Source organism: Neolamprologus brichardi, chromosome 1 (genome assembly GCF_056152115.1).
Source record: "Neolamprologus brichardi isolate AB-2024 chromosome 1, ASM5615211v1, whole genome shotgun sequence".
Lineage (NCBI taxonomy): Eukaryota > Metazoa > Chordata > Actinopteri > Cichliformes > Cichlidae > Neolamprologus > Neolamprologus brichardi.
In genome coordinates this window covers 587647-610000 of record NC_142104.1, presented here as the reverse complement: position 1 = coordinate 610000, position 22354 = coordinate 587647, and the positions used below count along the sequence as shown (strand labels likewise).

Below are 22354 nucleotides of genomic sequence, written 5' to 3'. Positions count from 1 at the left end.
ACATCGAGAGGAGGCAGAGTAGGTGGCTCCGGATGTGACAAGAAGCCTCCTGGAGGAGGCCGTGGGAGGTGGTCAGGAGATCAGGTCCTGGCTGAGGCTGTATGGTGTGTTAACCTTTATTTAAGCAGGAGACGTGGTGGCTGTAGATCAGGCGGTTGTGTGAAGCGCTCAGGAGGAGCAGAGCTGCTTAAGAAATGGTAAAATGGTAAAATGGTAAATGGCCTGTATTTATATAGCGCTTTACTAGTCCCTAAGGACCCCAAAGCGCTTTACATATCCAGTCATCCACCCATTCACGCACACATTCACACACTGGTGATGGCAAGCTACAATGTAACCACAGCCACCCTGGGGCGCACTGACAGAGGCGAGGCTGCCGGACACTGGCGCCACCGGGCCCTCTGACCACCACCAGTAGGCAACAGGTGAAGTGTCTTGCCCAAGGACACAACGACCGAGACTGTCCAAGCCGGGGCTCGAACCGGCAACCTTCCGATTACAAGGCGAACTCCCAACTCTTGAGCCACGATCGCCCTTTAAGAACTGGACTATTCACCAAAGCGGTGCCACAGACGGGCCCGACCCTGGTGGCGTCCTGAAGCGAGCTTTTGTCTCGGCTGAAGCGACAGAGTAGAAACATTAACAGCAGAAGAGCAGCGGCGGGATGAGGTTCAGGGACAGCTTCCTGTGAGCGCGAGCCAGCGGAGAATCGAAGCCCTCGTCCTGCAGGTGGACCCGGCGAGCGTCAGATCTTCCATTTCACTCACCGGCTTCCCCGCCCGCGTTCCCACAGTCCTCTTCTCCTCGGCCTGATAATGACGCTTAAGAAGGTAATGGTGTAAACCCCCCTCTGTCCATATGTGTCTCTACCTCGCTCTCTGGGGAACAAAGAGGCCTTATTATACCTCCCTGTCAGCGGCGCTCTGCGTCTCTCCGCGGTACAATCGCTGTTTTCAGCAGCGCTGCCAGCGTGGGGTAAATGGAGAGAGAGGCAGGTAGAGCGAGAACAGCGGCGTCTTTCTCCAGAGGCCGAATCCAGCGAGTTATCTACAAGTGCTTTTTGAGTTTGAAATGTCTTTGTATGCAGCTTTTCTCTTTCTTAAAGCTCCAACAGGCAGGGTAATTTATTTGAGGCACTTGTTCTCACACACACTCACACTCACACACACACACACACACACTCACACACACACACACACACACACACACACTCCTTAAGTCTACAGATATCTTCTTATTGGGGAATCTTTCAATAAATCAATGTGACTTTAAACACATTTCCCAGGCGACGCCTCTGACCTGATAAGAAGTGAACTAATCTCTTTTGAGGCTGCCGGGAGAGCTTTGAACCAAATCTACTGTGCATCTATCACCAAGGTTATTTGTCAATGGCTGCTAATCCCAGGTAAATTTCCCTGGTTTTATATCAGGGTTCTCATGTCTGAAGTTTCTCGGCCTTGGGAAAATAAGAGAGCGGGCTTACAGAAAGGAGGGAACAAAAGAAATGTTATGGATTTCAACAGCAGCAGGAAGGGGAGGGCCGGGGCGCCACGCTATTTATTAATTATTCTTTACTGAGTCAGACAAAGAAATCATTTTAACCAGGATGGGCCCTTCACAGGAACCCCCCAAAATAATCAGCACTAACAATCACAGTTGTTTTTTCTTTATAAATCCAACTTGCTGTTTCATTACTAAAATTATAACTAATAAAATACCCAATAATTATTATTTACTGTTGAAAAAGAATCATAATAATCAATAATGATGTTTACTGATCGATGATGTTGGTTTGTAAACAGTTGTCTGGACGCTATCTCAAAGTTAAACGGGTATGCTGTGTGGATGTTATTCTGAGCGTATCAGTGGGCAGGTGGCGGCGACCTGAGTCACATGACCATGTACCTCGTTTCAGAGATCGCAGTCTGACCGGCACACGCGTGCCACATGACTGACGTTACCGTAGAAACTGGCGCCTTTGAGTAAACATCATTATTAACCACCGTTAATAATAATTGTGATAACGTATTTTATTTATAGGCACTTACGTTGAAACAGTGAAAAACATTCAAACAATTAATGAGTTTCCATGACGACGGGCTTGCCGATCACTTATAAAACTTTATCAGCTCCGATAGCACGACGTGTAGCTCATCACAAGATCATCGTTATTGCAGATCTTAATGTTTCTCATGAGCAGAGAGCTAAGCGTGAACTTTGACCCCAGTCTTTGGAGACGTGTGAATGTGTTTTACTTTGTCAGTCGGCGGCTGACGTCGTGTTTCACGTCTTTAACAACAGCTTTGGGAAACCGTTTTTTCACTACGAGCTCACATTCCAGCGAGTACTGCGAGTACTTTAATGTCCTCGAGCCAAAAAGAGGTTAAATGAAAGAAGACTCAAACGTAAAAATCATTTTACCACTCATGTGACTGGTTAACGGCTTCCCCGTAAAGAAGCCCGTCTGCAGCACATCCCATCGTCGCTGTTGGTGGGAACTTTCCGGCTCTCTCATTTCTTGAGCCGCTGCACCTCCTCGTGTGGAAACCGACTTTTCTCCTTTTTTCCTTCCCCTCCTCCGTCCCTTGAAGTCCCCCCTCCCCCCATGTGTGCAGAAGATCATGGAAAATCTCTTGCCATATCTGTCATCTGTCACGCTCTCTGATGAACAGTTTTGATCTCTCACTCCTGTGTTTATGGCCGTTGTCAAGCAGAAAGAGTCGTAGCCGTAAGTGCTTACACCAGCGTGTAAATAGTTTGACGTGTGGCTCTGTAACAAAGTTGTTGGAGTAAATAAGGACCCAAACAACCACGCACAATCGCAATTAAGTTGTATGTCTGCATTATGAAATGTTTGGAGCAGCATGATTTCTGCTCACTCCTCTGCGCTCACCACGCTGCGTATCAAAAAGCCTCCCTTTGTTCCTGCAGCAGACCAAAGAGTAAATACGCTGCTTTACCCACACACGGGGATATAATCGCTGCTCACTTCTTCCACTGTGAGGTCATGGTGTTTGGGTCCAAGTCGGTCGGAGGATCTGCTGCTGAGCGCTTTCACAGCTCTGCGGCGTCACGTATGAAGATGTTCCTCACGTCTGATTCCTGCAGACGGACGACAGACGTCGAGCGGATTCGATTAAAACAGTCAGAGAGCCAAACGGAGCGCAGAGGTCTGACAGTCCAGGTCAAAGTTCAGACGAATGCATGAATCACACGACAGCTCTTTGTCCTCACTTCCTGTACTGTCAGTGCTTGACACAGCCACCGTGAGCATTTCGCGATGTCACGTCTTTTATTTTGCAATTGTGGGCTTCCTGCGTGGTTGCAGCACGCTGCCGTGTTTGGCCGCAGGTCGCGTTTGTCAGGAGTTTCAGGCGTAAATGACGTCAGAGGCATTTTTAGCGTCGTCCTGCAGGAACGTTTGGGAAAGATTATTGTTGATGTCCGAGAAACATTTTAGGAACAAATGCACTGAATCAACGTGTCCTTGCAGAGGTCAGAGGTTATTGGGTGGATCTGCCAAAGTGTGCACGAGTGTGTGCACGTTAAATCAGAGGTTCTGTTGTTTACAGTTTTGCTCTCGCAGCACTGTTTTTCATCATAAAACTAAACAAACAGCAGCGTCTGAAGTCGCTTTGTCAAACGGGGGCGGGGCCTCGCGGTCCCGGACAGAGGACAGACCTGAGACAGGCGGAGAGGAATGGAGGCGGCGGTTGGGGAGGGAGAGGAGGGGTGTGGGAGTGGGGGTGAACTTGGAAAGGTTTCGTATATCATAATTATCCCGTTAAGTAACGGCAGAGCGGCCTCCCCAGGGGAATTCGTCTTAAATGGAAGATTTGCAAGGAGAACGGGTCAGAGAGAGAGAGGAGCGGCTCCGAGTCGGCAGGAAATCCTGTTTACATTTACATAATCATATCAACACTCCTTCGTCTTCATCGTCTCGCTCTCTGAGAGGAGATGAGGAAGGGCTCGGGGCCGTTTGTTGCCACCGCTCCTCTTTTTTATTTTCTTAAAGTGCAGCCAGTGCTGGCACCTCCGTCCCCCCCTCCCCTCTGTCCTCCTCCCTGTGCGAGGGGATTTCTCAGACCTCTGGCCTCCTCTCTGTTCGTCTCATAAATAAGGCATGGCGTGCCGGGCTGCGTGAGCTTTAATTGAGATCTGCTAAGAGCAGCGAGCAGATGTTTGTAGCAGCAACTGTTGAATCATCAGAGACCTCGGCGAGCCACGAAACATCAGCCAGGTGCTCCACTTTTTAATTTCTCACTTTTTTATCTCTTTACATCAAAAAGCTGCGTGTGTGTGTGCGCAGACACAAACATGGGTTATTAGCAATGCTAAACTGCTGCGAAGCAGCTTCATGCAAACAAAGACGGGAGCAAAGAAATCTTAAAAATTAAAAAGGGAGACGGAGCAGCATGAACGACGCCTCACTCCATGGTAACAGTTTGTTTCAGCACTTTCTTAGTGTGCTTTTATTTATGTAATGTGAGTTTATGAGAAACATATTCCTTTATTTATTCCGTACAGCTGTGAGCACAAACAGGGAACGCTGCATTAACCTGCAGCTGTGGGAAAAACAGGCCTCGAGAAATGTGCAATGAAGAGCAGGTGGGAGCTCAGTAATCCAGGATATGGTTGTAATCCTAGCTTAATCTAACTCCTATTAATCTGGTTATTTCCTAATAAAAATAAAAAATTGTGATTCCATGCAGACAAACATCTGAGAATACTGATTTTCTCAGGAAAGCAGTGATTTAAAGACCAACAAAGCCCACATTCAGAGCAGGGAGGCACTAAAACCTGCGGTTTCTCCGTCCTCTTGACGCTCCATAGAGGTCCCAGCATGCCATGGGAGTGCTGGGAACGCCACGACTTTATTTATACAGCAAGAAACAGAAACAACAGGACGGGGAGAGGGCTCACCCAAAGCCCCCTCTAACTCATTAGGCTAAAGCTCAGATTGCGTCCAACCGTCCATCTGACTTCTATTTAAGCAGATGAATTACCAAGAACTTAGACGCTATCAGAGTAATCTGAGTATTCTGGGATTGTTGCTCTGTGACGCGTACCTGTGGACCTTCTGTTTAACGGCTGATTTTCTGCATTGATCTCAGTCTTACACACCCCAGCAGAGCACCGCTGCCCTATATATGCTTACTGGCCTATATACTATTGTCCCATTTGCTGCTTCGCGTTGTGCCGGTGATCCACATACATCCTCCATAGTGTGTCATCTCTCTTTGCTTTGGGGTTCGCTGGCACATCAGCAGACTCCTGCTCCCTTCCCATCTCCCATCTGGCTTCATGCCACACCGAATTAGTAACCAGATATGTCACCGCCACTGAGCTGCTGCCGAAAACACTGTCCACTTCTGGGAGGGCCACGGCTTGCAGATTAGCGCCTACAATTAATACGGTGGACTCTCGGGGAGGCTGTCTGCTGTTCGGGGCTCTGCTAAACGAGGAGAGGCGAGATGTTTGCGGCACGATGAGACGGCTCAGAGACGTGGAAACGCTCAGTCATAAACTCTGAAGGTCATGAAGCATCATTGACGCTGCACAGTGTATCGCTTCAGGCCGGGTCCTCCATACATCCATGTACACCTGTCTGTGGCTGTTCTGTAGGAGGCGTCACAGACGGATTAAAGTGCACAGTGTGTCGGCGTGGATGCAGAAACAGGAAGTTACCAAATATCTGCTTCTGATTGGCTAATTGGTTGATTCGTTTACTGCTTTGTCTCCATTTGTGAAGAGACTACAGGTATCCTCTGGTGTACTCACAGCTGTCAGCTGTGACAATGGTGACAATGACGAGGGTGATGATGATGAAGGCAGACCTCGCTATCTCACGCAGATTTTACTGAAGGTGATGTGAGAGGAACAGGTTAAAGCACCAGAATCACTCAGACCTCCACTTCTTCTTCTTCTATGTTTAGTTAGGAAAGTAGGGCTGAGACTTCAGTGTGAGTGTGGGCGGGGCTTAAACCGTGATGCTATGGAAGGATATGTCTTATTCTCTTGAATGACACCACTTTGTTTAATTTCTTGGCTGCAGGAAAACTTCCGATACTGTAAATCGCATTTTATCTCAGCTTGTGTTTGTCGTCGTCATCTTCTTCTAGCATAAGTAAAAGTCCTGTGATATCCCTGCAGTTGGTTTGTTAGTGGGTGGATCAGAAGGCAGAGGAAACCCCAACGCTGGTCAAAGTCAAAGCAGCATCGTGCAGCAGCTCGGCCTCGGCGTGGGTAAGCTCGGTGTCGGTGTTTGGCGATGAGCTCGGTGTTGCAGAAACAAGTGAAAGGATCTCTTTCCAGTTTATATGCTCAGCTCGAGGTTTTCTCGGCGCTCTGCAGCCTTTCTGCACATTCCTGCACCATTATGTGACACTGTCGCTGAATAAAAGGGCGTATTATGTTGCAGCCCCCCCCCCGTAAAAGGGCAGAAGTGGACCGGGTTTTTATCTGCTGAACGAATCAATCAGGATTATGTCAGCTGAAAGGAATCACAGACTGCAGTCTCCAGGCCTGTCTGGGTGTGTGTGGCAGCAGGATGTGTGATGGAGGACAGCACTTGTTGGATGCTAACATGCTCCGCGTGGTGACAGAGATGTTATTCGGGGGCTAAAAAGCCAGAGTTTTTTTCTATTTATGTATTTCCCCACCCGCCGCCTCCACCGGCCCTCTCTCCTCCTCTATGGGAGGATTGGAAGGGCACTAATTATCATTTCAGCAGAAATGATTAGGAGATCAAACAGGGATCGAATGCCATTTCCTTCCATTAATGCCGGGGGTTTAGAGTGCCTGTCAGGGCTCGGCTTGTCCTCGGGCCTGCAGGGAGGAAAAATAACAGGGAGGATGGAGGAGGGGGCGAGGGGCGGACGGGACAGGGTAGAGGTTTGGTAACGGAGAGACGACAGCTGCTCAGATAAAGACGTTTAAAGCACATTTATTTTTCCCAGAGGCCGCAGTACTGTCCCGAACAGCAGGTGTCGCCACGCAGCCGCAGATACGCCGGGAGAAGAAGCCAGAACCACAAGAAGGTTCATGTTTTTGCACAAACCTCGTCTTCAGGCCGTGGCAGCACGTCCGTCTGTGTAACCTGTGACTCTCGGAGCTTCGGCACTGATACGCCACTAAACGCTCACGTCTGTCCACCAGCAGGTGCACGACTGGTGGCAGCATGAGCATCAGTGTGACGCATGGCAGGCCCTACTTTACGGTCCCCCAGCCGGCGTGTTTTTATACTTATTGTATCTACTCTGAGAAATTTGTGTGCAGCTCTGTGATGTGATTCAAACCACACCACCCAATCAGGAAGCAGCGTGAGCTCCTGTACGTCCTGCAGGACGTCCTCGCTGTCAAAGAGACGACACTGATGCATCTATGTTGATCCTGTTTATGTCTGCACACTGAAAGAAAGTGGTAACAACGGCAACCAATAAAACCTTAAGTTTGACTTTTGAAAACTAAACCGAACAAAAGTCGAACGACCGTCAGAGCCGATGCTGCAACATGTTTAACACGAGCGTTTGTGCCGCTGCAGCCTTTCGCACCATTAACCCTTTAAAGCCGGTCAGAGCAGCACGCTCTGTTTTGCGTTACTATTTTTAAATCCCTGTAGCTCTGCAACCACGTGACCTAGCGCAATAATTTTTTTTGCATATGAAACCGGAGGAGTTGTACTTACATCTTATACCATCAGCTTGTCCTCGGTCACAGTTTCCTTCCACATATAGCTTTGCAAAAACTGCATAAAAAGCACTTGCAGCAACACAAACATAATATTCCAGAAACACGCTTTGCCGATCCGATCAGCTGTTTGTAACACTTCCTGCGTCCATCAGCGTGAATTATCGCATGTCTGCCATTTCCTGTCCGAAACCGGAAGTGACGTCATTTCCACGGAAATGTAGTTTTTTACTTGTAGGCCTTAAGAGCCTATACTGGTGTTTTTATATGTCATGTTTGACTTTATGCTTTTCTGAATAGTTGCTGGGATGCTTAGAACTCGAATTGCACTGCTTTAAATAGTTTATTTTGATGCTGTTTTCTTTGCAAATTTGCATCATAGGATTGTTTTTCGTTTTTCCTGCAGTGTATAAAATTGGTGTATCTCAAAAATAAAACTATGAAGACACTCAAAATAAATTTCCTGTGGTGGGAAACTATTTTTTGCAACTTTTTTGTATTTACAGTTTTGAGGGATAAGCCTCTTAAATTTCTCCAAGTAGAAATATATGTAAAAAAAACCAAAAACGATTTTCAATTTTTTTGTAGTTTATTGCACTTTTTTGCAATTTATATAATCACTGTGCACTTAATTCATACATATTATTAAAATCTGGGCTATAATGGTTGTATTGATGTATAGCAACTTGAAATGCTCCCAAAAATGGCTCCACAGCATGTACAAATATAATATAAGCTCTGGCGGACATGGTTCCATGGTCGGTCTTAAAGGGTTAACAATCATTACCTGGAGGTTGGTGATTGGAGCTATGTGTCTGCAGGGCATCGGCTGGGAGCACGGATGGTGCTGTGGAGTGAACGCAGCGACCACGCCGACTTAGCCCACGAAGTTGCGACGCCGACATGCTGCCAAACTAAGTTTCCATTAAAAGCGCGATCGAGCGAGGCTGGCGGTAGATGAGCGGATGGAAAGCGTGCACGAGGCTGCGACGGTTCGTGCACGTCAGATGAGAGAAATGTCAAAGAGAATGTGAGAGATGACCTCTGCGCTCATCGCCCATTAATGACCCTGCAGCTCCCAGCTTCATTTTCCCTCTCATCAAAAACATTCAAAAAAACATTTCCTCCTGTCTGCAGCAGTCATTTCCCCCGCATTGTATTTATGTATTGGAAAAAAAAGGTAATAGATCAAGCACATTCCATTATTCTCTTATAAGATCATTAGCAAATATAATTAGATATGAAAGAAAGTAATTTGGAGAGAAGAGGAGAGAAAAGCGCTATCAGGCAGAGAAGACAGATTGTAGCATCAGAGTGTTTGGGCTTAAATTGCTCAGCGGAGGTATTATCACGCCGGCAATCTTTTAGCCTCAGAAACAGTTTTGGAGACAGACAGCGAAAGATAGAAAGAGGCCACTAACGCTCACTTCATTGTGCCCCCCCCAACACACACACACAGCTGCAATCATGCCTTCCTCCATCTTCACTCCTCCTCCTCTGGATCCCTCCATCCTGTCAGCTCGCTCAGAGTTTGACTGAGTTTATAAAAAGAAAACAAGCTGCCATGGAGTCATCACCTAATCACCCCCCCCCCCAGCTCTGGCTTTAAATCGCAGGAACAACAGAAATTGCCTTGAAGTCGCTCGATGAGGAACCTTCTCGCTGCGCCCGCGCACGTGCCGGCGTCACTCTTTGTTGCACCTCAACGCCACGCTCTGTTTGTCTAATAAGGATCTGAGCAGCACAACAAGCTGCCGCCACTTCTCCTCACCCGCCTCCTTCTTCTTCTTCTGCTTCTTTAGTAGTGCTTTGAGGGATCGGGGGAAGGAGGGGGAGGAAGGTGGGAAGGGTGAAGAGGAGGGGTGGCGGTGTGGATTTTTCTAGTCTTTTGTGCGAATCACAGGGAATGGTAACTATAAACATCCTGTATTCATTAAAACCATCTAAAAATACAATTTTGGAGGCAGAGGGGGGCGCGGGCTGCGCTCACTTCCTGCGCCGCTCCTCCTCGGTGTATACAAGCCTGCTGCTGCGCATATTTACATATTTAGAAATGCCGGGCTGTACAATGAGGCACGCCGCTGCCAACGATAACACTCTTTGCCGCTTTGAGGCTGGAAGCCTGCGACAGGGAACAAAGAGCCACCGCCGGCATCGCATGCACACGCGCAGGTCACCTGTCCGAACCCAGTGTGCCAGCACAAGCCCATTTCTCCCTGCTCAGCTCTCGCAGGGCGGCTTTGCACAGTTCAGAATAATCCTTCTTTCTGTGACACTCGGGCACAGGCGGGCTGGTCGCCGCTCACGTTCTCTCTAGAATCAGCCGCTTTAGCTCCTCCTCCTGAAAGCCAGCTTTCTTCTGATTGTCTGAGCGCTGTGGGTGTTGAATAGCACCTGTCCTACATGGTCCCGCCTCCTCCACGGCGAGGACGTGAACATGAGTATGAGAGCTCGGACGAATTATTGCATTAATTGTGAGGCTGTGCTGAAAATGTTTCATCTTCAGTGTGACGCAGCTGCGTGACCTTTATTCCTTTTTCACTTTTTCCCACTAAAGCAAAGAGAAATGTAAATCCTCTGAGCTCAAACAGACAAGCAGCTGCGTGTGTGTGAGTGTGTGTTTGTGTGAGTGTGTGTTTGTGTCTGCATGCGTGTGCGTCCCCACAAGTTTGAAGACATTTTTGAGACTGAAAACGTGTTTTTAGTGACACAGTCGGGTCAGGGGCTCGAGAAGCATTAAGTCAGATATGAACACCTGACATGCGTGTGTGTCCCTGTGAGAGTGCGCTTGCGTGTGTCTCTGTGAGAGTGCGTGTGTCCCTGTGAGAGTGCGCGTGCGTGTGTCTCTGTGAGAGTGCGCGTGCGTGTCTCTGTGAGAGTGCGTGTGTCCCTGTGAGAGTGCGCGTGCGTGTCTCTGTGAGAGTGCGTGTGTCTCTGTGAGAGTGCGCGTGCGTGTCTCTGTGAGAGTGCGTGCGTGTCTGTGAGAGCGAGTGTGCGTGTGTCTGTGAGAGTGTGCGTGTGTGTGTGTCTGTGAGAGCGAGTGTGCGTGTGTCTGTGAGAGTGTGCGTGTCTGTGAGAGCAAGTGTGCGTGTGTCTCTGTGAGAGTGCGCGTGCGTGTGTGTCTCTGTGAGAGTGCGCTTGCGTGTGTCTCTGTGAGAGTGCGTGTGTCCCTGTGAGAGTGCGCGTGCGTGTGTCTCTGTGAGAGTGCGTGTCTCTGTGAGAGTGCGCGTGCGTGTGTCTCTGTGAGAGTGCGCTTGCGTGTGTCTCTGTGAGAGTGCGTGTCTCTGTGAGAGTGCGCGTGCGTGTGTGTCTCTGTGAGAGTGCGCTTGCGTGTGTCTCTGTGAGAGTGCGTGTCTCTGTGAGAGTGCGCGTGCGTGTGTCTCTGTGAGAGTGCGTGTGTCCCTGTGAGAGTGCGCGTGCGTGTGTCTCTGTGAGAGTGTGCGTGTGTGTGTGTCTGTGAGAGCGAGTGTGCGTGTGTCTGTGAGAGTGTGCGTGTGTGTGTGTCTGTGAGAGCGAGTGCGCGTGTCTGTGAGAGTGTGCGTGTGTGTGTCTCTGTGAGAGTGTGCGTGTGTGTGTGTCTGTGAGAGCGAGTGTGCGTTTGTCTGTGAGAGTGTGCGTGTGTCTCTGTGAGAGTGCGCGTGCGTCTCTGTGAGAGTGCGCGTGTGTGTCTGTGAGAGTGTGCGTGTGTGTGTGTCTGTGAGAGCGAGTGTGCGTGTGTCTCTGTGAGAGTGTGCGTGTGTCTCTGTGAGAGCGCGAGTGCGCGTGTCTGTGAGAGTGTGCGTGTGTGTGTCTCTGTGAGAGTGTGCGTGTGTGTGTGTCTGTGAGAGCGAGTGTGCGTGTGTCTGTGAGAGTGTGCGTGCGTCTCTGTGAGAGTGCGCGTGTGTGTCTGTGAGAGTGTGCGTGTGTGTGTGTCTGTGAGAGCGAGTGTGCGTCTCTGTGAGAGTGCGCGTGTGTGTCTGTGAGAGTGTGCGTGTGTGTGTGTCTGTGAGAGCGAGTGTGCGTGTGTCTCTGTGAGAGTGCGCGTGTGTCTCTGTGAGAGCGCGCGTGTGTGTCTCTGTGAGAGTGTGCGTGCGTGTGTCTGTGAGAGTGTGCGCGTGTGTCTCTGTGAGAGTGTGCGTGTGTGTCTCTGTGAGAGTGTGCGTGTGTCTCTGTGAGAGTGTGCGTGTGTCTCTGTGAGAGTGCGCGTGTGTGTCTCCGTGAGAGTGCGCGTGTGTGTCTCTGTGAGAGTGTGCGTGCGAGCGTGTCTCTGTGAGAGTGTGCGCGTGTGTTTCTGAGAGTGTGCGTGCGTGTGTGTCTGTGAGAGTGTGCGCGTGTGTCTCTGTGAGAGTGCGTGTCTCTGTGAGAGTGCGCGTGCGTGTGTCTCTGTGAGAGTGCGTGTGTCCCTGTGAGAGTGCGCGTGCGTGTGTCTCTGTGAGAGTGTGCGTGCGTGTGTCTCTGTGAGAGTGTGCGCGTGTGTCTGTGAGAGTGTGCGTGTGTGTGTGTCTGTGAGAGCGAGTGCGCGTGTCTGTGAGAGTGTGCGTGTGTGTGTCTCTGTGAGAGTGTGCGTGTGTGTGTGTCTGTGAGAGCGAGTGTGCGTTTGTCTGTGAGAGTGTGCGTGTGTCTCTGTGAGAGTGCGCGTGCGTCTCTGTGAGAGTGCGCGTGTGTGTCTGTGAGAGTGTGCGTGTGTGTGTGTCTGTGAGAGCGAGTGTGCGTGTGTCTCTGTGAGAGTGTGCGTGTGTCTCTGTGAGAGCGCGAGTGCGCGTGTCTGTGAGAGTGTGCGTGTGTGTGTCTCTGTGAGAGTGTGCGTGTGTGTGTGTCTGTGAGAGCGAGTGTGCGTGTGTCTGTGAGAGTGTGCGTGCGTCTCTGTGAGAGTGCGCGTGTGTGTCTGTGAGAGTGTGCGTGTGTGTGTGTCTGTGAGAGCGAGTGTGCGTCTCTGTGAGAGTGCGCGTGTGTGTCTGTGAGAGTGTGCGTGTGTGTGTGTCTGTGAGAGCGAGTGTGCGTGTGTCTCTGTGAGAGTGCGCGTGTGTCTCTGTGAGAGCGCGCGTGTGTGTCTCTGTGAGAGTGTGCGTGCGTGTGTCTGTGAGAGTGTGCGCGTGTGTCTCTGTGAGAGTGTGCGTGTGTGTCTCTGTGAGAGTGTGCGTGTGTCTCTGTGAGAGTGTGCGTGTGTCTCTGTGAGAGTGCGCGTGTGTGTCTCCGTGAGAGTGCGCGTGTGTGTCTCTGTGAGAGTGTGCGTGCGAGCGTGTCTCTGTGAGAGTGTGCGCGTGTGTTTCTGAGAGTGTGCGTGCGTGTGTGTCTGTGAGAGTGTGCGCGTGTGTCTCTGTGAGAGTGTGCGTGCGTGTGTCTCTGTGAGAGTGCGCGCGTATGTGTCTGTGAGAGTGTGCGTGTCTGTGAGAGTGTGCGTGCGTGTGTCTCTGTGAGAGTGTGCGTGCGTGTGTCTCTGTGAGAGTGTGCGCGTATGTGTCTGTGAGAGTGTGCGTGTCTGTGAGAGTGTGCGTGTGTGTCTCTGTGAGAGTGTGCGTGTCTGTGAGAGTGTGCGCGTGTGTCTCTGTGAGAGTGTGCGAGTGTGTCTCTGTGAGAGTGCGCGTGTGTGTGTCTCTGTGAGAGTGTGCGTGTGTGTGTGTCTCTGTGAGAGTGTGCGCGTGTGTCTCTGTGAGAGTGTGCGAGTGTGTCTCTGTGAGAGTGCGCGTGTGTGTGTCTCTGTGAGAGTGTGCGTGTGTGTGTGTGTCTCTGTGAGAGTGTGCGCGTGTGTCTCTGTGAGAGTGTGCGAGTGTGTCTCTGTGAGAGTGCGCGTGTGTGTGTCTCTGTGAGAGTGTGCGTGTCTGTGAGAGTGTGCGTGTGTGTCTCTGTGAGAGTGTGCGTGTGTGTCTCTGTGAGAGTGCGCGTGTGTGTCTCTGTGAGAGTGTGCGTGCGTGTGTCTCTGAGAGTGCGCGTGCGTGTGTCTCTGTGAGAGTGCGCGTGTGTGTCTCTGTGAGAGTGTGCGAGTGTGTCTCTGTGAGAGTGTGCGTGTCTGTGAGAGTGTGCGTGTGTGTCTCTGTGAGAGTGTGCGTGTCTGTGAGAGTGCGCGTGTGTGTCTCTGTGAGAGTGTGCGTGCGAGCGTGTCTCTGTGAGAGTGTGCGCGTGTGTCTCTGTGAGAGTGTGCGAGTGTGTCTCTGTGAGAGTGCGCGTGTGTGTGTCTCTGTGAGAGTGTGCGTGTCTGTGAGAGTGTGCGTGTGTGTCTCTGTGAGAGTGTGCGTGTCTGTGAGAGTGCGCGTGTGTGTGTCTCTGTGAGAGTGTGCGTGTCTGTGAGAGTGTGCGTGTGTGTCTCTGTGAGAGTGTGCGTGTCTGTGAGAGTGTGCGTGTGTGTCTCTGTGAGAGTGTGCGAGTGTGTCTCTGTGAGAGTGCGCGTGTGTGTGTCTCTGTGAGAGTGTGCGTGCGTGTGTGTCTCTGTGAGAGTGCGCGTGTGTGTCTCTATGAGAGTGCGCGTGCGTGCGTGTCTCTGTGAGAGTGCGCGTGCGTGTGTCTCTGTGAGAGTGCGCGTGCGTGTGTCTCTGTGAGAGTGCGCGTGTGTGTCTCTGTGAGAGTGTGCGTGTCTGTGAGAGTGCGCGTGTGTGTGTCTCTGTGAGAGTGTGCGTGTCTGTGAGAGTGTGCGTGTGTGTCTCTGTGAGAGTGTGCGAGTGTGTCTCTGTGAGAGTGCGCGTGTGTGTGTCTCTGTGAGAGTGTGCGTGCGTGTGTGTCTCTGTGAGAGTGCGCGTGTGTGTCTCTGTGAGAGTGCGCGTGTGTGTCTCTATGAGAGTGCGCGTGCGTGCGTGTCTCTGTGAGAGTGTGCGTGCGTGTCTCTGTGAGAGTGCGCGTGCGTGTGTCTCTGTGAGAGTGCGCGTGTGTGTCTCTGTGAGAGTGTGCGAGTGTGTCTCTGTGAGAGTGTGCGTGTCTGTGAGAGTGTGCGTGTGTGTCTCTGTGAGAGTGTGCGTGTCTGTGAGAGTGCGCGTGTGTCTCTGTGAGAGTGTGCGTGCGAGCGTGTCTCTGTGAGAGTGTGCGCGTGTGTCTCTGTGAGAGTGTGCGAGTGTGTCTCTGTGAGAGTGCGCGTGTGTGTGTCTCTGTGAGAGTGTGCGTGTCTGTGAGAGTGTGCGTGTGTGTCTCTGTGAGAGTGCGCGTGCGTGCGTGTCTCTGTGAGAGTGCGCGTGTCTCTGTGAGAGTGTGCGTGCGTGTGTCTCTATGAGAGTGCGCGTGCGTGCGTGTCTCTGTGAGAGTGCGCGTGTGTGTGTCTCTATGAGAGTGCGCGTGCGTGCGTGTCTCTGTGAGAGTGCGCGTGTGTGTCTCTGTGAGAGTGCGCGTGTGTGTCTCTGTGAGAGTGTGCGTGCGTGTGAGAGTGTGCGCGTGTGTCTCTGTGAGAGTGTGCGAGTGTGTCTCTGTGAGAGTGCGCGTGTGTGTGTCTCTGTGAGAGTGTGCGTGTGTGTGTGTCTCTGTGAGAGTGTGCGCGTGTGTCTCTGTGAGAGTGTGCGAGTGTGTCTCTGTGAGAGTGCGCGTGTGTGTGTCTCTGTGAGAGTGTGCGTGTGTGTGTGTGTCTCTGTGAGAGTGTGCGCGTGTGTCTCTGTGAGAGTGTGCGAGTGTGTCTCTGTGAGAGTGCGCGTGTGTGTGTCTCTGTGAGAGTGTGCGTGTCTGTGAGAGTGTGCGTGTGTGTCTCTGTGAGAGTGTGCGTGTGTGTCTCTGTGAGAGTGCGCGTGTGTGTCTCTGTGAGAGTGTGCGTGCGTGTGTCTCTGAGAGTGCGCGTGCGTGTGTCTCTGTGAGAGTGCGCGTGTGTGTCTCTGTGAGAGTGTGCGAGTGTGTCTCTGTGAGAGTGTGCGTGTCTGTGAGAGTGTGCGTGTGTGTCTCTGTGAGAGTGTGCGTGTCTGTGAGAGTGCGCGTGTGTGTCTCTGTGAGAGTGTGCGTGCGAGCGTGTCTCTGTGAGAGTGTGCGCGTGTGTCTCTGTGAGAGTGTGCGAGTGTGTCTCTGTGAGAGTGCGCGTGTGTGTGTCTCTGTGAGAGTGTGCGTGTCTGTGAGAGTGTGCGTGTGTGTCTCTGTGAGAGTGTGCGTGTCTGTGAGAGTGCGCGTGTGTGTGTCTCTGTGAGAGTGTGCGTGTCTGTGAGAGTGTGCGTGTGTGTCTCTGTGAGAGTGTGCGTGTCTGTGAGAGTGTGCGTGTGTGTCTCTGTGAGAGTGTGCGAGTGTGTCTCTGTGAGAGTGCGCGTGTGTGTGTCTCTGTGAGAGTGTGCGTGCGTGTGTGTCTCTGTGAGAGTGCGCGTGTGTGTCTCTATGAGAGTGCGCGTGCGTGCGTGTCTCTGTGAGAGTGCGCGTGCGTGTGTCTCTGTGAGAGTGCGCGTGCGTGTGTCTCTGTGAGAGTGCGCGTGTGTGTCTCTGTGAGAGTGTGCGTGTCTGTGAGAGTGCGCGTGTGTGTGTCTCTGTGAGAGTGTGCGTGTCTGTGAGAGTGTGCGTGTGTGTCTCTGTGAGAGTGTGCGAGTGTGTCTCTGTGAGAGTGCGCGTGTGTGTGTCTCTGTGAGAGTGCGCGTGCGTGTGTGTCTCTGTGAGAGTGCGCGTGTGTGTCTCTGTGAGAGTGCGCGTGTGTGTCTCTATGAGAGTGCGCGTGCGTGCGTGTCTCTGTGAGAGTGTGCGTGCGTGTCTCTGTGAGAGTGCGCGTGCGTGTGTCTCTGTGAGAGTGCGCGTGTGTGTCTCTGTGAGAGTGTGCGAGTGTGTCTCTGTGAGAGTGTGCGTGTCTGTGAGAGTGTGCGTGTGTGTCTCTGTGAGAGTGTGCGTGTCTGTGAGAGTGCGCGTGTGTCTCTGTGAGAGTGTGCGTGCGAGCGTGTCTCTGTGAGAGTGTGCGCGTGTGTCTCTGTGAGAGTGTGCGAGTGTGTCTCTGTGAGAGTGCGCGTGTGTGTGTCTCTGTGAGAGTGTGCGTGTCTGTGAGAGTGTGCGTGTGTGTCTCTGTGAGAGTGCGCGTGCGTGCGTGTCTCTGTGAGAGTGCGCGTGTCTCTGTGAGAGTGTGCGTGCGTGTGTCTCTATGAGAGTGCGCGTGCGTGCGTGTCTCTGTGAGAGTGCGCGTGTGTGTGTCTCTATGAGAGTGCGCGTGCGTGCGTGTCTCTGTGAGAGTGCGCGTGTGTGTCTCTGTGAGAGTGCGCGTGTGTGTCTCTGTGAGAGTGTGCGTGCGTGTGCATAAGTATGCGTGCGGTATTTTTGCAGGCTGATGTTAACGTTAGGTGATCCCTCTGAGACGACACACACTCGTCCGCGCGCACACACGCCCACGCCGGCGTGTACTCCCTGACACATGCTCAGTGCAGCACCGTGCCCCCCCCCCCATTTATCCATTCTGTTAAGCATGACACATGTATTAACAGTAGATGGATCCTGGAGCTGTGTGTCCTCACACCATATGTTGAGCTTTCCCAGGTCCTCTCCCGCCGGTGCCGCCTCATGGCGTGCCACAAGAGGGCGCTGTGGTTGCTCAGGCCGACGTATAGATCGTGTGTGATGTTTGTGGGGCGGGCGTAGGGCTGCGTGCGAGGTGCGCTGGCCCACAGACGGCAGACTGTCTGAAGGAAACAAACAGACAAGACTCGCATTCATGTGAGAAATGAATGCCGGGCAGGTTTCTGTGTCTGTGAGGTGCATCTGCCATCTACCCGAATGGGAAATTAAAAACTGTGAAGGGAAGTTATGCTAAATCTATAAAGTTGGCCGGGAAAGCGCTCCCCCCTCACAGCGGCAGTTGTTTGGGGAGAAGGAGCAGCGTGCTTAAATAATAACATTCCAGGTGGCTTAGTTAATGAACAGTGAAAATCAAATATGGGGCCTAATCTGGAGCTCGTTACAGGAAGTTTCTTTACAGGGAAGTCAAAGGCAGGAAGTGCCCTTGGGGACAGACTAAACACTTTTTGAAGCTTGAAAACAAGGAAACTTTATTTTGGGTTCGTTTTCGAGGTGTGGGCTGTTCTCACAGCAGACCTGGCACCCACAGAGCTCAGATCCTCTCGTTAGGATCGCATTTAACGTCTCGTGTGTTTAATGTCCGTGCTGCGACTGCAGCTCTGCTCGCTCATCTGAGCACTTCGGCATCTCATTTCCTGGTCTTAGATCGCCATCGTGTGGCTGCAGGTGGGTATGACACCAGTGAGGAGCCATGATCCGGGTCTTTTCCTGGCTCAGGAGGGGCCGCTGGGAGGTGAAGGCTCGACTCACAGCCCCTCTAATCATGTGATCACTAAGCAGCCTGTCAGAAGCAGCAGTGTAAGCTCACATTAGTCTGCTGCAGGTGTTAACAGGACCTCTGTTACTTTGTCTTTAACATGAGTCCCGTACTTTTATTTGTAGACATCGGTTTGCTCAGCATCACGCTGCTGTCCTGCACAACAAAAATGAGACTATTTGGCCCCCAACTGGGTAGACACATGAAAATCCCCCCCCCCACCACCACCACCACCGGTGTTGTGTTTTTTTTTACAGAATGAACCTTTCACAGCGTGAGCGCACACACAAGAATGAGTGTTGTGTGTCAAGGTTTTTGCAGGCACATAAAAGTGCGGTTCAAAGAGTGTAGAAAAAACAAGCAGCTGAACTTATTTGTGAGGTTTTAAAAACAGTGAAAAATCAAATAAAATGTGCAGAAAATAGCTTTGGTGTCAGTCTTTGTTCGCTCTGAGACGTCGCTTCATGTGTTTAATGACGCGAGGTGACCGAGAGTGAACACAAACCCACACATTCGACCAGAAATCATCTGAAACTGAAGCTGAGCTGAAACGAAAGCGACGTCTGTGTTAGAGCAGATGCTGATTCCTGCATATGTGATGTCTTCAGCAGCGTGTAACTAAAGCTGCCACCACCAGGGGGCAGTGTTTCACAGCAGTACTACACAGCGTGTTTGCTGATGTTGGTAAACAGACTGTAGTCAGCAGGATTTATATAAAAGACAGAAATGAGAACGTGCATGAAGATCAGTCCAGTGTTTTTGGCCTCTTTCAGCATCCTTACACTCTATGATGTGTACTTGTTGGAGTTTGTGCTGCCGTCTCTGTAGAAACAGACACATGTCACGTCCGTGAGCGTTTATATGTATGTATAATCTTCTTTCTGGCTCACAATGACTTAATATGATTCATGAGAGGCACGTCTGAGAGATTACAGGCCAACAAGTCATGAACACCGTTACGTCTCTGCAGACGTTCAGCGGGAACCTCAACCACACAGGGCGCAGCACCAAGCTCCACAGTAGGTGTCCCATACGTGTCGTTCTTTGCCGTGGTTGGACGTGCAGATAGGTGAGCTGCAGAAGCGAAGCCGGGCACCGTCGGCCGTGGCGTGTAAGTGTGACTGTTTGGTTGCAGTTGTAACGCGGAGCGGGGAAGCACGTGAAGCGAGTTTGCTGGGCTCTCCTCCCGCCGCGCAGACAGTCTGAGAGTTATTACTGGCTGCTGAATCTGAGAGATGTTTTATCATGTTATTAGCTCTTTATTTTCCCTCTGTTACGCTGGCACTTCCTTTCATTTTCATATCCATTTCCATACTTGTGAAAGCACAGCTCAAATAAAGCCGTGTTTTAATTTGGTTTTGTCAGATTCATAACGCCACTTTAAAAGAACATGACATGCAAATGTGCTCAGCGGTGTTTTATTGCAAAATAATTTTCAAAGAAGTTGCTGAGGGAATGAAAGTGTGCAAAACCGGGAGGGGGGGGGGGCTTGTATTATTTAGTGGCCTCTGCTGTGGGACCTAATTACAGTTATGCATTTCTTACTGTATCACAGAGACATAAAACTTTTTTTATTGCAATTACTCACTTCGCTTCTCGCCACTGTCACACTTCCCGTCGCACTTATTGAGCCGGGCGCTGGGCGTGAAAGGCCTGCGCTGTCGGGACTCAAACGTGTTGGCGCCTAATCTCGAAGACATCATCCCAAACCCCCAAAACGACAAAAAAAGCAGCGCGAGGAGGAAACAAACAGCCGATTGGTCGACCCACCGACCTCGCTCATGCTTCAGCCTCACAGGAAGCAGAAAGGCAGAAAAGGTGATGCGTCTGTTTTACATCTTAATGAGCCCGAATCTTTCCGAGCAACTGCGCCGTTCACGTATCAACAGTGCACGAGCGCCGGGGGAGCGTGCACGAGTGCCGGGGGAGCGTGCACGAGAGCCGTGGGAGCAAAAATCATTCAGAACTTCAGTACTGAAAAGAAAAAGATTAAATTGATACCCACGTGTTTGTTTATTGGACAGAACGACACTAACAGTGTCACTGTCCTGCCTGCTGATAGGCCGAGCGCTGCTTGCACGTTTCCCATAAAACACTGAAACTGCCTCACGTGCTGCTCAGTCCAGCTCACATTCATTGAGTAGGAGCTGCATTCACACACGCACACCAGGAAACTTTCAGTCGTCCAATCTGAGCTTCCTGACTGATGAATACTGTGTGCGTGAGTGATCATGTGACGTCCGTCCAGCCTGACAGCTGCTCACGTGTTGCTTTCATAGATGGAGGCTCAGAATGAAAGTGTGGAGCTCTGAGTTCTTATCCAGGACAGATCAGACTGAACCATGACCTTTGACCCAGTAACACAAATGTTCCATCAAAGCAGATCTGGATGAGTTTTTAATAAAGAACAGATGTTTCCATGGAGACCGTGTGGTGATGCGCTTTCAGGGACATTTTTAATAATTGTTCTAAATTGAATCTGAATGTGTAAATGAACTAAAATCATTGAAAATGACTCCTGCACAAAGTAACCTGACCCAGTGCACAGATGGAGCTTTCAGTCTCCTTCAGTTCATCCAGCTTCAGCTTCCAGACTGATATAAAATGACAACAACAGAATGTAAACACTACAAATTATTATCACATTCTTTGTTCTTATAACTCTGTAAGTGTACGTCCATCTTTGTCTGTGTGGCCTCAGCGACCAGCTGACCGCCGTGCGGACGTCACTGTTAGTTACACACCATGATGTTTGTCCATGTGCGTGTGTGTGAGCGTGTATTCATATCTTTGTGGGGACCACAAATTGGAAGTTTACTATACTTGTGGGGACCAGCAGCCCTTGTGGGGACACATAAGTTTGAAGACATTTTTGAGACTCAAAACGTGGTTTTATTGTCAGGTTTATTGTTAGGGTTACAGCTGGGGTTACAGCTGGGGTTAGGGTTGGGGCTACAGCTGGGGTCAGGGTTGGGGTTACGGTTGGGGTTACAGCTGGGGTTAGGGTTGGGGTTACAGCTGGGGTTACAGATGGGGTTAGGGTTGGGGCTACAGCTGGGGTCAGGGTTGGGGTTACGGTTGGGGTTACAGTTGGGGTTACAGCTGGGGTTACAGCTCGGGTTACAGCTAGGGTTAGGGTTTGGGCTACAGCTGGGGTTACAGCTGGGGTTACAGTTGGGGTTACAGTTGGGGTTAGGGTTGGGGCTACAGCTGGGGTTACAGTTGGGGTTACAGCTGGGGTTACAGTTGGGGTTAGGGTTGGGGCTACAGCTGGGGTTACAGTTGGGGTTACAGCTGGGGTTAGGGTTGGGGCTACAGCTGGGGTTACAGTTGGGGTTACAGTTGGGGTTACAGTTGGGGTTAGGGTTGGGGTTACAGCTGGGGTTACAGCTGGGGTTACAGCTAGGGTTAGGGTTGGGGCTACAGCTGGGGTTACAGTTGGGGTTAGGGTTGGGGCTACAGCTGGGGTTACAGTTGGGGTTACAGCTGGGGTTAGGGTTGGGGGCCATAAAGCATTATGTCAACGACCTCCCCACAAACATATGAAACCTCTTTGTGTGTGTGTGTGCGGGTCCGTGGTGCTAACCTGCCTCTTGTTCTCTCATTGGCCGTAGTGCATCTGTGGGTAGGAGAGGAGGACCAGCCCATGACCCATGACCCCACGCTGACCCTCGACCCCAACCATCTTAACAGCGACCTTAACAACCACCCTAACAACCATAATGTAGGCGACGCCCACGCTGTAAACAAAGAGTAACGGCCGCGGCGGAGCGAGCGGACGCTGAGGATGGAGGCGGTGATGAGGAGGATGAAGGTTAACGAAGGACACACTATATCAGAGACTTTATTTAAGATGAGAAAACACAAACTACCGTCAGAGCGGCGCCACGTGGACCTAATGACTCTCACAGCCTCCCGGACACTAACGCAGTGGACTTCCTGTTTGTCTCTGGCGCTCTGAGCGCCCTCCCCACCCCCCGACCCCGTCTTCTCTTCTTCTTCTCCTTGTTTTCTTTGGATGAAACTACCTGTTAGCACTTCCTGTAAGTGTCCCTGAAACATTCCTCAGCTTAGAGACGCTGTGTCCTTTTTTAAGGTGTAAACTTTAAATCTGCACATTCCCGCCATGCAGAGGAGTGGCTGCCCGCAGGCCACGCCTCCCGGCGACGGTGGCGCGAGGATGATGCGCGCGTACAGGTTCAGCCCCTCCCTCCGCCTCCGTCTGTTTTTCTGTACCGTACTGTTGTCGCTGCTGCCGTCGCCGTCGCCGCCGCCGTCGTCTCGAGAGAGCGACGGCAAGAGACAACCGTTTGAGAAGCGGGCGGCGTTTTCAAGCGCCGCGTCCTGTGGAGCTGCGGCCGTGTGTAAAATACTGCCACCATCTTTGTTGCACAGTGTTACCGACTACTGAAGACGACGCTTCGATGTATTTACTTTACGAGGAAAAAAAGAAAAACTGGAAAATGCTTATTGTGTATAGCCTTAGAAACACGT

General features: G+C 51.2%; 1 protein-coding gene across 4 annotated transcripts in view; it reads left to right on the top strand.

Annotated features, from left to right (window-relative positions):
- znf536 (zinc finger protein 536) overlaps positions 1-22127 on the top strand; it is a 199952-nt gene extending 177825 nt beyond the window's left edge. For all 4 annotated transcript variants that reach the window (XM_087839277.1, XM_006802324.3, XM_006802322.3 and 1 more), the window contains one exon: positions 21475-22127. In XM_087839277.1, coding sequence (XP_087695403.1) covers positions 21475-21617 — 143 coding nt within the window. In that variant the 3' untranslated portion in view covers positions 21618-22127. The remainder of the gene's footprint in view (positions 1-21474) is intronic.
- Positions 22128-22354: the final 227 nt, after the last annotated feature.